This window comes from Alexandromys fortis, unplaced genomic scaffold (assembly GCF_014885135.2).
Source record: "Alexandromys fortis isolate MF-2015 unplaced genomic scaffold, M_Fortis_MF-2015_v1.1 scaffold_131, whole genome shotgun sequence".
Taxonomy (NCBI): Eukaryota; Metazoa; Chordata; class Mammalia; order Rodentia; family Cricetidae; genus Alexandromys; species Alexandromys fortis.
In genome coordinates this window covers 322,344-337,508 of record NW_026068023.1, presented here as the reverse complement: position 1 = coordinate 337,508, position 15,165 = coordinate 322,344, and the positions used below count along the sequence as shown (strand labels likewise).

The 15,165-nt window shown below is 39.9% G+C and overlaps 1 protein-coding gene across 1 annotated transcript in view; it reads right to left on the bottom strand.

The window, feature by feature from the left end:
• Window positions 1-1,992: 1,992 nt before the first annotated feature.
• Myh15 (myosin heavy chain 15) overlaps window positions 1,993-15,165 on the bottom strand; it is a 133,075-nt gene continuing 119,902 nt past the window's right edge. The window contains exons 38-40 of the mRNA XM_050163433.1: window positions 13,504-13,608; window positions 4,277-4,372; window positions 1,993-2,133 (exon numbers count right to left, since the gene is read on the bottom strand). Of these exons, the coding sequence (XP_050019390.1) occupies window positions 1,993-2,133; window positions 4,277-4,372; window positions 13,504-13,608 (342 nt within the window). The remainder of the gene's footprint in view (window positions 2,134-4,276; window positions 4,373-13,503; window positions 13,609-15,165) is intronic.

The window sequence follows — 15,165 nt, the reverse complement described above, 5'->3', positions numbered from 1 at the left end:
GATGAAATATTAAACATGCCTTCTTTTCTAGTAATCAAAACTGATTCTTACAGCCATTTAGTCTTTTTGTGTGAAATTTTAAAGGAAAAGTCTCTTGACATTGAGAATCGAAAATCCATCCATCATTCAAGGAGCAATGCTATTCTTTTGGATCAGTACATTTTGCTCATCATCTTTTTAGCTGGCTTTTCATGCCACGTAAATATTTGTTTCTTAAGGACTTTCCTCCATTTGTCATTTTAGAAAAAGAAACTCCTTAGTCCTCTCGAACCTGCAAAACAGAATGGATGTCAGTGTGTTCTATGCAATTCCTGTGACTGGGAAGTTGAACATATGCAGACCAGACCCATGTGAGCTCCTTCCAGAGGGAAACTGATCTTAGTAGCTCTCCTTGGGCTTCCAAAGGAGGCAGAGAATTGATGCAATAATCTGTCTTGCAGAGCTGGCCCTGGTGACTCACCCCAAGGACATGCTCTGTCCCTCTCCATCTCTGCCCCCACCCTACATGGGGAAAAGACTCTGCAATCTTCACCAGTTTGCTCCTGACACAATTGCACCAGGAAACCCATTCCCTGTATTGATGGCAGTTGAAGGATTTTAGGCTTTTCTTCTGTGAATGGAGAGCAATTAGTCATCGCACTGCCCAGAAAGGTTTTCCTGTTCAGTTCCTGCCAGAAGCAATTTCTACCTCACTTGTTTTATTCATTCTTGGACACAACCATGACAAGGTGAAATTGATGGGTGTATTTTGGAGGCCCTGTGGCCTCCTGCAGCTGAGTACAATTGGAGTACATGGGAGGTGCCTCCGTAATTGGAGTACATGGGAGGTGCCTCCGTAAGCAAATCCTTCGTATGGCCTTGCTGGGCAGGCTCTGCCCAAGAGACCCCGAATCAGTGGGGTGACACTTCTCCAACTGAGGCCTGAATTAAAGCATTCCCCTAGAGTCCTCCAATTGGACCTTAACCTTGAGACAGCTGTTCATATAGCAATGAGAAATCTCTAGTGATGCCAATGACTCAAGCTTCTCATACTTACATTTGAGCATCTTCCATGTAGCCAACTTTTAGCCTCCTTCAACAAGGTCAATATATATTATTAGCAATCCTATCAGCTTACCTCAAGGGACTACTAGTAATTCATTTACCAGGATTGAGAAGGCTAGGCATGCACCAATTGTTAGAAATGAATGGAGGGCGCCATCTGTGCTTGAGACTGTGCTAACTGCTTTTCAGACATTTTAGAAAATGTAGCTACTGTATTATCCAATTTCTTTTAATTCCCTTGTCCTAAAACCAGAGGTAATGTAAAAGTTGTGTTTCACGGAAAACCTCAACAAGGAAGCAGAGACTCCTTGGCCCTGCTCAGCATCCATTTCTGAGTTCACTATCACTCATTCTTCCAGTTTCTCATTACAGTGAAGCACTGGCCACCACTTCTGTATTCCAGTGGCTATTCAACTAACCACAGGGACATGGGAAGATATTTCTGTGCTTTGGGAAAGAACCAGAAGTTGAATGACTGAGACCTGGCAAGAAAGACTCTACAATTTATTGTCATTCCCTGACTCACTCCTTACCACCTTCCCCCTAGGTCTCAGTTTTGACCTGATACAGAGACATGAGCTTGTCTACTGTAAAAAGAATTTACTCAGAACTTCAAGGTCCATTTGTGCTTTTGAAATCACCTTTGCTGTGTGGATTCCTGAGTATTCTGCATAAATACATTAAAAGTTGAAGACTTAGAGCTTACTAGTTAACCTGGGATGAAACATTTGAAAGATAAATAGGATGTCTTTCCTACTTAATGTTTAGCAGCACTATATTACCTCAACAAATAGAATTTAACACACAGGGAAAGAATTTTTATTTTAGCTTGTTTTTCTGTTTTTAAAAAAATATTTGAAGAAAAAAATCAAGGTTATTTCTTGTTATACTAATCCATGCAATGTTGTGAGCCCTAAAGCAACAGACTGTAAGGTTTTTCAGAGTAGATCATACCTTTTTTTCAAACTCCTTTGCTTTAGCTTTGAGTTTATTGACCTGAGATTCTGCTACCTCTGCCCTCTCCTTGACTTCGTTCAGCTCATATTGCTGCTTCCTATACTTGGAAAGGTATTGATTAGCTTGAGCCTCCTGTAAAAATGGAAAACACAGAAAGTAAGGATGCTGCTATTCTATCATCATATTCTCTGCTTTGAAATGAGAGACTTGCAAACGGAAGGGATATAAACTCAGTCCTAAATGGAATATGTTGTTTCAGTGTAAGACACACAGGGAGGACTTAAGAGTAGGACTGGGGGCTGGAGAGTTGACTCTGAATTAAGAACCCTTACAACTCTTCCTGAAGACCTGGGTCTGTTTGCTTGTTTCTTTCTTTCTTTTGATATTTTTGACAGTTTATATATACTGCTGTTTTGTAGGTTGTATCGGGGCAATATGAGGTGTGGTGATTCTTCTGTGGTAGACAATATTTTTACCCCCTTCCAACTCTCAACCATAGTTCGTACCTCACATGGTCAAATGTTGCTCTTGACTCCTGATTAAAATTCAGAAGCTTAATCCAGAGATTATGTGCTAGTAAGGTATTAATATCTGCTGAAATACTCGGTAAAAGTTAGAATGTGAATTAACTACCTTTAAAATCGTGTGTGAGAAGCATCCTTTTGGATATGAGGATTGTCTCACAGAGTGTTTGAACTTCCAGTGAGTGAAATGTTTTGAAACAACTTGAGGCAATAAATATCAATTAATTCCCACAAGAACAAACATGTGTTTAGATAAAGAAAATGAAGATTTGGGAGAACAAATCTTTTTGGACTTCTGACCATTCAAATGAAAACATCTCACTGTTCCACCAAAATAATAGTATTAAATAAAATGACAGCAATTGTAAGTGGTTCTGTTTGTCTTTATTTTATTGCTTGATGGTCAGGGTATATGCTGGAATCCAAATCAAATCTCTGTTTGTTCATTAGTCCCATCTTCCCAATGTCTCAAGCTTTCTTGTTGGCATTTAGGCTCTGTCGGTTTTTGAGGTTTGAAGATTGACTCTTGTTTACCTTATTAGGAAGTGGTAAGCCCGTGAAGTCAGATCTAACCTGATTATCACTTAGGAAGAACCCCTGAAGATTTTGTTACTGGTGTCTCAAGAAATAGGAAGCCATCTTAAGGTTGTTGTTACCAAAATGTCAAGCAGTGGGAAAGGTGAGGATGCCTTTCTGGGTTGGGGATGCCCAGACAAAAGGGCAGCCTGTGCACAAATGAGTTATCACAAAGGACAGTTGCAACTGGGTGTTTCTGAATACATGCATGGTAGCTCACAACTACCTCTAATCCAGTTTCAGAGGATCTGATGCCCCCTTCTGGCCTATGTAGGCACCAGAAAAGTCATATAATGATTTACATAAAATCTTTATATAAAAATACATGCAAGCAAAATGCTCATACATTTAAAGAAAAATGAAACCAGGAACTTCTTTTTAAGAGTGAAAACTGAGACCCATTTTACAGCTGTTATCCCCTGGAAATTCAAAATTGGTGTCCCTTTCCACCACCAAGTACAGGTAGTATAACTTTCACATTCTTGTATACTAAAGCAATCACAATTAATTGGTTTAAAGTCAGAGTCAAATCCTAACCTACCCCTGGGTATAAGTGGCTGTCCTTTCAAATTATGAACCAATGAGTAATTTTTGGGCATAGCACCAAATCAATAGAGTCAGAACCCCTCAAAATATTAGTAGGTATAAACTGACACCTTCACGCAGTACCTAGGCTTTAATATATTACTTTAAGGGGTGTGTGGACTATGGAAAAGGTAAGCTGAGGCCAGTAAAAAGAGAAATCAAAGGAAGATAAGGACATGCCAATGGTAGTGGTTTTCTTTATGTCTTGTCCAGATTCATCAGAAAAATATATGACATATTGTGTTGATTGTGTTCACCCAAAGTCTAGAGCTGAAGGAGTCCATGATGAAACCTTGCAAAATTTGCCAGCACTGCATGACACACTGATTTTATTTGGCTCATTTCTGGTCCTACATAGGCTTGAGTATAGCCACCAGGTGAAGGGAGAGAGGTATGGTTTCTGGAAAGGAAAAGCAACACAATTTTCCTGCCTCAGCCCCTCCTATAAGCCACAGTGCTAACTTACATAAAAGCAGAGGAAGGGCAGATGTGATGTCCAGATGGTTGTCTCTGCTGAGCTGTTTCCTGAGCTCAGAGCATTAACCAAAAGCAATGGCTGGGAAATCCATGATGCTGCAACTGGCACTTACCGCTGCTTCCATTTGCTGTTTGTAACTCTGCACTTTCAGCTGAAGTTTCTCAGACAGAGCCTGCATCCTATTCAGATTTTTCTTATCTTCTTCTGCCTGAAATGCATAAGCATGCATGGGAAAGTCATTTGAAGGATCCAGCCATGCTCACTGAATATATTATCACATGAGGAAGTAAAGGTTGGAATTTTTTGTAAATATTATCTGATAATTGTGTTTTTAAAACTACATTAATCTCTATTCATCCTAAGTCTTAAAAAAGTAATGAATGGCTCTGCGAAATGGCAATGACTTGTCTCTTGATCTTTACAGCATCCCGCCAGCCTGTATTTAAATGGAAGTCAAGTCCACTGTGTTTGATACATCCTTCAACATTTTCATTCCAGATAAGCTAAACTTGCCTGAGATTGCTTTCTAGGAATAAAATTTAGTATTACACAAGCTATTTATGTAAAATGGAAAGCCAACTCTGTCAATCCAAGCAATTCAACACCTGAACTTCTGAATTGATCCCTGGCTTCATGTAACAAACTAGAAAAGCCAAGTTCCTCAGAATTGTGTCACGGGCTTCAGCAAAGATGGTGAGGGAAGGTCTACAAGCTGTGTGGATCTCTGTGTGGCCATCATCCTCAACTCTGTCATTGTCTAGACTTGAGCTGGAGAAAGGAGGCATAGTGGGGTGAGCTTCCTCAATAGTTCTTCAGGGAGTCTTTTACATTCTAAAAAAGAGCACGTTGAAGGGACTCTTCATGCTCCTGGTCCCCTTCCCACACCCCTGGAAACACTGGAGTATTTTCATTTCAAAGCTGTTAAACAGCCAAAGAAATCAAGTACCTCAATGGTCTTGTACCCTATAAAGATTTCTCACTTGTATTGGTTTAATAAATACTGATTGACCAGTATCCAGGTAGGAAGTATAGACAGGGTGACCAGAACAGGAGAATTCTGTAAAGAAGAAAGGCTCAGTCTGCAGTCATCACCCAGATGCAGAGGACACAAGATGAGAACACCTCATTGATAAAAGGAACCAAGCCACATAGCTAACACAGGCTAATTAAGATGTAAGAATTAGTTAATAAGAAGCCATAGAGCCACCAGAGGAGAAAGATGCAAACTGCCAGCCAGAACCTTGTTGGCAGCACACAAGTCTATGGTAAAATATAAAATGATAGAAAGGGGTTAAGATATAAGAGTGATCTAGAAATATGCAAAAGCTACTGGCCAAATAGTATAGCAAATAATATAGTTTCTGTGTGATTATTTCCGAATCTTGGTGGCCAGGAAATGAATAAGTAGACTCCCCCAACAAATGGTGCCAACGTGGACAACTATTTCCACATAAAAGCTGAGAGCTTGGGAAGTAATTCTAGACATAAAAGAGCAGATTTAAGCATGGGTAGTTGCCTTTTCTCGGATGGGCTCTGTTTGCTAGAGGCAAGCATGTCTCATTTAAGAGGGGCTTCCTGATTCAGCTTTAGCTGCAAATACCTTGTAGCTCTTTTAAGAACTTAAATGGTGTTTATAAATAGCTAACAGCATGCTTATTGGTGGTGGCAGGGACCTTGAAACTCCATAGAGTTCTGGCAATAAACATGGCTCCTGCCAGTACTTCTGCCATGAAGCTAAACGCTCAGAAAGCTTAGGAATGAGGTGGATTCACCTATCAAAGTCACGGCTTTAATCCTAGCCATATTGCTTAGTAAATTAAAGACTCATGTGGTCAGAAAAAGAGAGATATACAGTAAAGGTAGATTCAGACCAAAAAAAAAATTCTAAATGGTTTACAGTGTGTTTAAAAATATATGTATGCTTGGGAGAGAAAAGAAAAAGGATAAAGTCCTTAAAAAATGAAAAAAAAAGAAAGAGTAGTAGTGGAATACACCTTTAATCCCAGGACTTGAGAGGCAGAGGCAGGGGGATCTCTATGAGTTCAAGGACATCCTGGTCGACAGAGTAAGTTCCAGGACAGACAAAAATACATAAAGAAACCCTGTCTCAAAAAAAAAAAAAGAAAAAGAAAAGAAATAGAGCTTAAAATAGAGGCACGTAAAGATGGAAAATGCACAGAGAATCTGGATACTGTATATTATTATGTTGTCTTCAAATTGTTTGATGGTGATGAAAGAGCAACAGCTGATAAAAGACATTTGATTATAAATGCTGCTAGATTAATCCAACATATATATTTTGAAAATGCCTTGATTTCAAATTTTAAGTCAAAAGATATGTTACTTTGAAGACAAGGTTTTGTTTTGTTTCTGCAGGAAATGAGAGGTGGTAGATTCATTCTGAGTTAAGAAAAATCAGGCTTGATCAAGACAGATCACCTGAAAAATCTTCAATAGGAGTAGATAGCTGAGATGATCTAACATTTCAAAGGACCTCTGTTGGAGTTTCCTCTGAGTTCTACATTCAGAATAGCTTCAACAATGCTGGTTGAGATGATCAAGCCTCACAGAAAATTCCATTCATGACCTGACCATAATCCTAAATTTTCTTTAGGTCCCCATAAGATTATCAGCACCCCTAATCAGCAGGAAATAGCCTAGAAAACTATGTCCACATTCTAAAAATGGATTATGAGTATTTGTCTTTGTTTAGAGTGTTGGTTACAAGTTGTTATGAAAACAACTTGTCAAGAAAAAAAGCTAAACAAAGGAGATTAGATTCGGAGTTCTTGTATTGAAAAGAAAAAAAGGAAAGTGTTCTGTGAGACAATGGCCTTATACCCTGTAAAGAATTGTCACTTGTATTAGTTTAATAAATGCTGATTGGCCAGTAGCCACACAGGAAGTTTAGGTGGGACAACCAGAACAGGGGAACTTTGGGAAGAGGAAAGGCTCAGGCTGCATTCATCACCCAGATGTAGAGGATGCAAGATGAGAATGCCTCACTAACAAAAGGTACCAAGCCATGTGACTAATAGACAAAAATTGTGAACTAATTAAGATGTAAGAATTAGTTAATAAGAAGCTTGAGATAATAGGCCAACCAGTTTATAATTAGTATAGGCCTCTGTGTGTTTCTTTGGGACTGAATGGCTGCAGAACTGGGCAGGACAGACACCTCTGTCAACATGAGAGATAGATTTAATCAAGTTGCTTTCTATGCCCATCTTTTTACTAGCTCCAGTTTACCTCTGCTATCAACTATTTCCTCCAGAGACACTAAGGCCAAGTGTTGGGCTCAGTCACAGGTTAGTATACAATAGTGGTAAGACTTTTTAAAGATGGGGTCTAAAAGAACATCTTGGGATCATTGAAGGTGTAATCCCCAAAGGAGTAAATGGATCCCAAACTCCTTCCTCTTACTTTTTCTGGCTATATTTTGTTGCCCTATATCCCCCAAAGCAACAGAAATGAAATCATGGCCAAAACTATGGCTATGGTAAACCTTTTTTAGTTACATGTAGATTGACTAAGGTTCTTTGGCATGATGATAAAAAAAAAAAATGACTTTACAGTGTGACATTGGACCTTCTATACCTGATAAAAATTCCACCGTAAGCAGGATCATCTCCCCCTGTATCCCATAGTATCTGCCTGCTCCCCTTTGTATCGGTTTAGCTAAGCTACTTATAATACCTGTAAGCAGCCTCCGTACCAAAGTACTATCTGATGCTATACAATTTACTACTAATCTTAAGATTACGCATTCCTGTATGATGAACACATAGGGCTCAAACAAGTTGAGGAGCTGAGCTAGCCTGGGTTTTAAATCAAGTCCTTCCTGTGCTTTCATCCATTTATCCTACTTTAGAAGACTTATGAAATTCAGAATTTTATAACACTGTTTCCAGTGAATTCTAAAACCAATATAGAGCCAACTGCTAATAATTTACTAAGCAGAGAGACATAACAGAGGAGACTAATCAGATGAAAGCTGAAAAAAATAGCTACAAGTGGGTGTTGATGCCAATGATGCTCATCCCACTGGGAGGTAAACCCTTAGATGTGAGGCCTGAGTTCACAGCTCCCCTTTCAGACATTAACTGTAGTAGCCATGAATGTGTGTTGGAAGTCTCTTCTAGAAAAGAACTTCAACTGTGAGAAGTGCAGTCACATGACAGCTTTTACCAGTAGGGACTTTTGGTCTCTGTCATAGCATTGGCACCAAGGCCAAACAGTTCTAGGCAATAACTGGACTAAGAAAATCTGGACTAAGTGCGACTACTGTTCTGGTCTTTGTGGCCTTACAGGATGCTCCTATTTAGGCAGTTTCAGTGCTAGAGAGTTTCTTAGCATTTACCCAGACCCCCCATAGCTACCTGAGGCTCTTTCTATCCAACCACTTGTTTCACACTTTGTCAGCCAGCAGTTTCGGTCCTATCTGTCACAATCTTCTTGGAGTTCACCTTGCTTTTCAGAGTTGTAACTGTCAGTGAACACTTTGTATTTGCAACACCATTCTGACATCTGAGTCCTGAATAGAAGGCCCTACATGGTTATTTTACAAACCTCTGCTTCCCTGTCCCTAAAAATGATCATGCTACATTTTCACTAACTTGTACAGTGTGAATAATGTCCATGCCCAGATTCCTGAGTACAGGAGGTCTTCAAAGGCAAAGTGAAGGAGTTGAATGTAGGGTAGAGGGCATAGGGACAATCTTTACTTTCTAGACAATGAAAAGCTACTGATCTTACATCTTGCATTTCTGGAACAGTTTTGTAGGCACTTACATTTCTAAATCCCAAAGACATAAAGAAGAAAATGGACAGTGAAGACAATTCATAAAATTATTTTAGAGTAAGATAAAACTTGATTTCTTTTCCAGTGCATGGTTACAGAATCTTCCCAGAGGAGTTTACTAGGAAAAGAGAGCCATAGTTGTGTTTTTTCTAAAAATGGCATTTTGTTTCAAGTGACACCTGAAAATGGTCTATCACAAATATACTGCCTGATAGGCCAAAGTATATCTTGATGTTAGAGAGAAATGGACTAAATTGATTCAGAATCAACTTTGAATATTATTAAAATAGGTATTAATATCAAACAATGTGGGGAGCTTTTTAGAGCCTTTTGTAACTTACAGGGTCCTAACCTAACACACAGGGGGAATCATCTGACTTGTAATGGATTGGGAACTGTAGAGGCACTTGGAAAACAATAAGAAATGCACCCCTTTGAATCCCTGGGAACCCACCTTTAGCCAAAGGGTGTGTGAGAATAGAACAGCACCTCATGAGAACACAACTCTAAACTAGGACATGAGAAATGTCAACATTGTTGAGGAAGAAGCAAAATTAAGCCACAAAGGATCAAAAATGAAATCTTGATGTTAGAGAGAAATGGACTAAATTGATTCAGAATCAACTTTGAATCAACATCAAGATATTTTCACTGCTGTGAACAGCAGTGAAAATAAAAAAAAATATAGGTTTGGTGCTTAAATCTATACTGAAACTGTTTATAGAAGAAAGCAATAGGGACAATCCATGAACAAATAAAAAATACATTATCAGTAGAATGATATCTTATTATAACCCAAATGTAGTATAGGGTCACAAAATGCCATTTCCCTAAGGTAGTTACTTTTTTTTTTTTTAGCTACATCAACTATGACTTCCAGGGCTCATTGTTTAAAAGAAATGTCAAGCTCATATTAGAAAAAGAACCAGGTATTTAGTCAGAAAACAACTGTCCAAGGATCTGGAGAGATGGCTCAGCAGTTAAGAACATTCTTTGCTCTTACAGAGGACCTGGGTTCAGTTCCCGGCACCTACTCAGTGGTTCACAACCATCCAGAGTTCTAGTTCCAAGGATCCAGCATCCTATTCACAAATCTTCAGGCATCAGGCATACATGGTATACATACATACATGTAGATACAACATTCAAAACACATAAAGTAAAAATAAATATTTTAAGCAAGTGTCCAAGTAGTCCATTATAGCTAAATTAGCTCCATTTGATACAACCATGATGTCCTGCCTTCTTACCAACACTGTGTTTCCTGCTGTAGGGAAAAGGTGTTGACATTTCTAATGACTTCTAGAATTAGAGCCAGGACCCCAGTCCCTGCATTAGCAATGTACCAATGTGACTAAAATGGGTTTGCCTTTTATCAGAATAAGTTATATTGTGCAATGTGAGAAGGCTAAAAGAAAATTTGGGAAATATGTACTCAACACTGTATGCAACAGTCAAGCACAAAAAAAAAACCATCTGGTCAGCCTGGTAGTGGTGGAGCACACCTTTAATCCCAGCACTTGGGAGACAGAGATAGGTGGAGCTCCATGAGCTCTAGTCTGGTGAGTTCTAGGACAGGCTTCAAAGCTACACAGAGAAATACTGTCCTGAAAAACAGAAACAAACAAACGAAAATCCTATTTGATCACTGACACAGGGGTATGTTGGTGGTCAATGGAGTAATAAAAGAGCTATTTTTTCCCACTGGGTGTGTGGCTGAAGAAAAGACAGATAAATGACCATTGTAAAAGAACCGTAAGATAATTAGCAGGGCATTGAAAATTTAGCAAAAGTTTTTGAGACCTCAACAAGCTCCTTAGAAAGTTTGAAACACTAAAGGGTTTACATTAACACAAAAGAACGTTCATGAGCATAATCTGCATATAAGCAAATCTATGAGAAAAAAAGAAACCAAGAAAATCACCATGGACAGGTTCATAAAAAGAGTTATCTCTCCTCAAGAGCAGAATCAGAAAGATCCCTCATGAGAGTATTCCAGAAGGATTCATTGTCATATGAGATGAAACTCCATATTTGTCACCTCTAAAGGAATTACAATAAGAGAAGATATACAAGCAGAAGGTACAGGAGGATACTTAACAAGCCTGACCCTGTATGGGCCTAGGCCAATACGTATGTCCCTTCTCTTCCCGCCTCTCTCTCATATCATTTGTTTATGTTTTATGTTTGTTAGTGTTTTGCCTGCATGTATGTCTGAGTAAGGATGTTAGAAGCCTTGGAATGGTGTTAAAGACAGGTGTGAACTTCCAAATGGGTACTGGGAATGGTTTTTTGTTTGTTTGTTTTTTGCTTGCTTGTTTGTTTGTTTTTTCGAGACAGTTTAACAGTCCTAGCTGTCCTGGAAATAGCTTTTGTAGACCAGGCTGGCCTCTAACTCACAGAGATTCACTTCCCTCTCCCTCCCGAATGCTGGGATTAAAGGCGTGCACCACCATCGCCCAGTGGGTACTGGGAATTGAACCCAGATCCATTGGAAGAGCAGCCAGTGCTCTCAACCACTGAGCCATCTCTCCCGTCCTTAATGTGTGTGTCCTAAACAACAAAATAATTATAGAGAAAAAACCCTTTATAGACATGTATGAAAATGTCATGAGACCTATTACTCTGTATAATTAATATATGTTCATAAAAGCAACAATAAAAATAGAAAAGTCTTTGTAAAACAAGAACAAAAATAATGGATCATAAAAATATAGTGCATATTTATAGTGTAATTGTATTCAGATATAAAGAAAATAAAACTTGCAGGAAGATGAATGGAGCTGGCAGTGTTACATGAGTAAGGAAACCCAAGCTCAGAAAGACAAACAACATATGCTCCCTCATATGCTTCTAACTGAGATACATATATTATATTCTATCAATCTGTGTGGATTGTGTGGAAGTTAAGTGTAGGTAAAAACCAAGAGAGTAGGAACGGGAACAAAGATGCATTAAGAGAGCAGGTGGAGAGGGTAATAGAACATGTCTGACATGAGAGGAAAGGGGAATGAAGGACTGAGTGGAGTAGAAGTAGGTGTGTGGTGAAGAAAGAGGTAGGGAGAACCAACCACAACTATGTATGAAAATGCCATAATGGAACTGGTTATTATGTATGATAACTAAAAATAAACTTAAAAAGAATATAAAAGGGAAAATATACAACTATACAATTGCTTAAAGATTGGGAAATACTGTGAGTCAAAATGAGTTAAACTAATACATTACACTGATTTAAAGTTAAGCAAGAATAATTAAAAATAATGTTTCATAAATTTATGGTAACCAAGATTCAGTATCTACAACACACTATAACCAATATACTATGGTAATCAACATACTGATAAAATCTACAGCACTGTATAATTATATCCTGAACTTATGCATTCTTTCACCTAAGTAACTTCTGATTTATTAAGAGCCATAAATAATAGTACCCTACTTATAAGGTATACCATTTTTAAGGTGTATCATTTTGAAACCCTTTCCTTTACCTTTTCTAGGTGTAGACATGTTTATAAACAAATATTTGACTCTATGACACACTCTCTGCATAACTAAGTACAGAGATATGCTGCACAGGGTTTAGCTGAGAGCAGCTTCCCTGTGTACAGGGTTTGCAGTATACCGCTGATATTCACATCCCCACTAAACTGTCATGTTTCCTTATGGAACATCTCAGAATAGATGCATGCCCTTGGGCAATGCATCAGTATGCACATCCCAACTGTGTACTAGGAAGATGCTGTGCACTGGAGGGGAGAGCCAACAATTACCTGTGCTATCAGGGACTCTGTTCCACTAAAAAAAAAAAAAAAGCAAGAAATGCCAAATGTGGTGGCCCAGTCCCATAGTCCCGGCTCTTGGGAGGCTGAGGCAGGATGACTGCTGGGTGCACAAGTTACAGGCCAGCCTTGTTAGCATAGCAAGTTGCCAACGCCACAGCAGAGGCGGTGGGAGAGAGGAGAGCTAGCATGGAGGTGATGAGATATGTCATTCATTTAGCTGCCTGTTGCTCATGTGTAGGGAACTTGTGAGCCTGCTTTCAGTTATTGACTTCAAGTCAATGTTAAAGTTAGTTTACCAATTAGCTCCAGAAAACTTTCTCAAAGAAAACCACATTTTAGCATCGATGTTCTCATCTGGGCCCAGAAACAAACTTTTCAAAAGAGTGGACACATCACCAACCCAGTCCATGCAGGCATTGGTGAGGTGACCACCCCTAGTGTGTATCCGTCACTTCTCTTTCATGTTCTCACTCTGGCTTTCACACGAAAACCTCTTTCTAAAAGTACTGCTAACACTAAGCATGGAAAAACAAAGACGGCATAGTTTTCACTTCAATCGCTCCTTTCCGGCTCTCACTATGAGCTCTGGAGATGGATAGAGCCAGACCTTGGATAGCTCAGACAATGCAAGAAAATATCCACTGCTCGGAGACAGCTGCAGTGTCCCAGAATTCCATTTCTGGCTGGAAGGTACACACTGCTGCAGGGGAAACCTAACCAGATCCCCAAAGATGTGTTTTCCTGGAATACCTGATAGGTCAGCTCTTTGATGCCTCGCTCCAGTCTGCGAGCTTCCCGCTGGGCCTCTGCACTGCGCCTGACTTCTCCTTCCAATTCCCCTTCCAGGTCCCGTACCTATAACAAACCATGCTGGTAACAAGGCTGTCATACAGTTACCCAATGGAGAATTTACTGAAGGAGTGAAATAGTCAAGGGAAGATATGCCCACTTTTTTTCTGGTAGTGATTAAATAAGACAATCTTTCTGGGAAAGAACCATCAACCAAACTGGGGCTGTTAACCTATGTGAACTCATAAAGAACGGTTAAAATTCTTGGCAATGTGAGAGACTAATTTAAAGAGAGAATGTGAGCCTCTCGTCTTTCATTTCAACATTGCAAAATCGTGTGTGTGTGTGCATGCGGGCATGCTGTGTGCGTATATCTGTCCTCTGTGTGTGTGTCTGTGTGCTCTCTCTGTGTGTATGTGTCTACATGTGTGTCTACATGGTATTCATGTTTGTGTGTCTGTGTGTGTGCTCTGTGTGTGTGCTCTGCATGTGTTGTGTGTGCTCTGTGTGTTTGTATATGTGTGTGTAGCACAGCTGTCTGTCACACAGCAGTGCTGAAGATTCCATCCCACATACCCTGATCTCAAGCTCTTTTCTCCATGTTCCCCTCAGACTCTGGATTGTACCCTGAGTCTCTGTCATGTACATGTCACATGCAGACCTGAAGCCCTGCTTTGCAGGAGAAGTACAACAGGGAACTTCCTGTGCATAGAGTCATGCAAGTAATATGACCATAATAGTCGCTGAGAGGCGTGCCTACTGTTCACCACACCCCAGCGCCAGAACAATGGAGAAAACACACCCACACCTCTCCTGTGAACAAGTGTACTTCTCATGAGGGGAAGCAAACTAAAGCAAGTGAAATAGAGCATGTGGGAAGATTTCAACTACTATGGAGAGAGGTGGGCAAGGAAGGGGCCACAGTCTTGGTTTGGGAGGCTGTAAGCGGCTGCTTCCGCTGCTGGGACATTCTCCCAGATATCCCTATGCAGCATTCTGTGCCTTCTTGACCAAAATGCCACCTCTCCATGACCATTTTAAAATAGAAGCCTGGCACCCTGAGGCAAGGGTGGGCTTCTTCAGCCTGATCTCCCAGGCTGCCATCTCCACTTGCAGTTTCCTAAGCTAAACTACCTTCCACAGGAAGGTGCAACAGGGCAGGTAGGTTAGCAGGTGTGCAGCTTCCTCATGGATGAACCATCACTACATCCTCTCTGGGAATTCTGGACGTGCATCAGGGACTCGGAAACAGTTCCGAATGTAAGGACACAGGCCGACAGAATTGTTTTTAACAAGATGTGTTTAAGGTGTTCTGTTTTGTTTTGAAATGTAATTAGAGCACCTCACAGTAAAAGGTGCCATGCTGAAGGGAATCACAGTTGTCATATATTTTCACTTAGTCTGACCTTGCAATGTAGTAATGATTACTGTGTAGGTGTGTCCTTCCCAAAGTCCATGTGTCTGAAACTTAAACTCCCAATTTTCACGTGTATTTGGATGGAAAGCCTTTTGAAGGTAACTAAGATTAGATGTGTTCACAAAGGTCAGACACCACCTCCACCCCCCAGTGTGATTAATGACTTTAGTAAGAGTCCTGTTTGCTGTGTCTTGCCATGTGATGTC